A 2,888-nucleotide genomic window follows, 5' to 3' on the forward strand; every position below is an offset into this window, starting at 1 on the left:
AAAATATAATAGAATTAACAAAGTGTCATTTAAATTCAAAACCTATTCTTTCTATGGGTTTTCAAGCCAAATAAAGTCTGTTTATGAAAGATGCATTTTTAATTTGATCAAAACCTTTCAATTGACATGTAATAATATATGCATTTCATTTCTCCTTCCCAAATTCCTTTTTTCTTTTCCAAAGTTCATGTTTTAATTATAAAACGAACTTCACAATATAATGATTAAATCGACAAATATCATTAAGAAAGAAAAAAAAAGTATAATACAATTTATAACCTTTTTATCATTTGGAATGAGAAAAATATCAAATCATATATATATAGAAGAGTACTGATATAAGCATCAGCCCAAGGTGCTGGGTAAGGTACTTTAATGAAGACACAAAACTAAAATTAGAACCAGTGACATTTACATACTTTTTAGGTTGGAAATTTTATTTGGCGAATGTAGCTTCAACTAGATCTGGAAAACTTAGCAACACAAGGTGCTCAGTTATAGACCTCACTTCCTCAACCATAGGTATATAAAATAGAAAATCTATAGAAAACCAAGGACTCATTTCCATTTGCATGGTAGGTTCTAGAGAAAAGAAAATGCAGAAACAGTTGTGGCAACCCAACCTCAGTTGTTATTCCATTCTCCCTTGGGAGTGCACAGCAGGATGGAAGGTGTCCATGATGTGTTGTCTATCCATGGGCTCATATTGGACTGGCTAAACAACTTATCCACACACACCATAGGTACCTGCAATTCTGGTAACTTCACTTTATCGTCTTTGAATGGACTCATGTACTCCATTAGGTCTTCACCATCAGTCTTATTCAAATATGGCAATCCCCCACCCATGGGCCCAGTTTCATGATTCATCAGGTTAAAATCATGGCGATAATCAAAGGAATTTGAAGCAGCTGAAAATTTTATGGGGTTTTCTCCTCCCCCTGACATGGCTCGCTGATCCAATGTTTTCTGAGGAGTGGCTTTTCTGTATATGCGGCACAACACTAGATCCTTCTGCAAAAAATGTAGAAAAGCAGTTGAGCATTATGTACTGATTAGAAGCTTCACAATTAAAAAACGGTTGATGGGCATGCACCCTGTCAAAATTTAAGAAAAGATGTGTTGTGTTTTTAAATTCTGTTGTGTAAGATTTATTTGTATCAATCGGATCACATTTTATGATCTATTATCATTTTATGTAAGATTTATTTGTATCAATCAGATCACACTCTATGATCTATCATCATTTTTTTTTTACAACAGTTTTCTTATTCTGATGATAGATTAGGCTACAGCAATTCTTTTATCTTGATGAAAGATCTTGAAGTGTGATCTAAAATATTGATACAAATGAATTTTACGCGACTAAATTCAAAAACAAAGTACATCTATTCATTATAAAATGTAAAAATCTGATGTCATTCTTTGAGCAAGAAAAACTCAGAATTGTCACAAGAAAGTCACCTAGAAAAAGTTATTTCCTGACATAAGAAAGCCAAGAAAGAAACTGTTCAATTGTTAAAAACAAACACCTTTTTTGCACGGCGAAAATCTGGCATTCTGTACTCATTCATGATCCAGTCTGTTTTCTCTCCGGTTGGGGCTTTCCCTCTGTAGAACACCAAAGTCTTTTTAAGCCCAATACATTGAAACTCAGTATCTCGAACTGGTTTGTCTGTTCCAGTAGCCTTCCAATAACCAGACCGTGTAAGTCTGCTTCTTCTGGATTGAGCGCATTTTTTATCAACGGGAACAAAGAAGAACCATTCTCCTTCTCCAACAAACGAAAGATCTACAACAACGATTCAAAAAACAAAACCCACCATGCAGCTGATAAACCCAATTGAATTTTCAAAGAAAAAAGTATACCCAATAATAGTAAACAAATCTTAAACGATTCAACAACCCTAAAAAATAGAAAAAGAACAGATTCCTCCATTGACTTTTTAGGGCAACTCAAAAGGATACATTATTTATGATTTAGATCATCCAAATCTTCAATTTAGAATATCAAAATCTATATAATTCATGTTATCCAAATCTTCGTTTTGGAACATATAAATCCATAAACTCATTAAACACATAAGAAAAGTGGGATGAATACCTGGGAGTTCCCATGGATCATAACGATACAAATCCAACGTTCCAATTATATCAAAGCTGAACGATTGACCTTGAATCCTTTTCCTGAGATAGAAGCCCACCAACTCCTCTTCTGTGGGATGGAATCTGAACCCTGGAAGATCAAATTCTCCATGCAATCTGCCCTCCATCTTTACAAATCAATTTAGTTTCAACTTCTGCAATGAAATGTAATTCTCTGGCTCCACTTTATCAAGTAAAGAAATCAAGAAGCTTGGGAATGTAGTGGAAGTTTCCTTCCCATGTAGAGAGAGTAACAAGGAAAAGAGTTGTAAGAGTGTCCCACACGCAGAGATTCAGACTTGGAAGAAAGCCGACCACGATACAAACTTATTCTCCATGGTTGCAGTCAATCCCGCGTACTTACAGACAGAATGACCTGAGTCTTGAACTGGGTCAAAAGCAAAATGGCAAGAAAATCGGGCATTCATTAATATGAAACAAACGTTAATAAGATGCTAACATATTTTATTTGGTCAATGTGTTCACACGGCCGTAGTCTATTTAGATTGTCATGTCCATTTGAATAGAATTTGACTCCCAAGATGACGAAAAAAATGCTCGTAGAATAGCTGTCAGAAAGAGAAATCGTTTGGATTTTAGTCCACGTCAGAAGATACGAAAGAAGTTTTTCATCCCCCTTCATAACTACACATTATTGTTTTGGTTAATGAAATAGGTCCACAAGTACATATAAAGAAGATATTGTAATGGTATAGATATTTTAATTATATGTATATTAGAAA

At 34.5% G+C, this 2,888-nt stretch overlaps 1 protein-coding gene across 1 annotated transcript; it reads right to left on the bottom strand.

Moving 5' to 3' along the window:
* Positions 1–263: 263 nt before the first annotated feature.
* LOC131027976 (NAC domain-containing protein 22) lies at positions 264–2,634 on the bottom strand. Its single transcript, XM_057958078.2, has 3 exons — positions 2,105–2,634; positions 1,533–1,792; positions 264–1,014 (listed from the first exon to the last, which is right to left on the bottom strand). The coding sequence occupies exons 1-3, from the start codon at positions 2,271–2,273 to the stop codon at positions 625–627; spliced, it is 819 nt and encodes a 272-aa protein (XP_057814061.2). The 5' UTR covers positions 2,274–2,634; the 3' UTR covers positions 264–624.
* Positions 2,635–2,888: the final 254 nt, after the last annotated feature.

The sequence above is a fragment of the Cryptomeria japonica genome, chromosome 5 (assembly GCF_030272615.1).
Source record: "Cryptomeria japonica chromosome 5, Sugi_1.0, whole genome shotgun sequence".
NCBI lineage: Eukaryota > Viridiplantae > Streptophyta > Pinopsida > Cupressales > Cupressaceae > Cryptomeria > Cryptomeria japonica.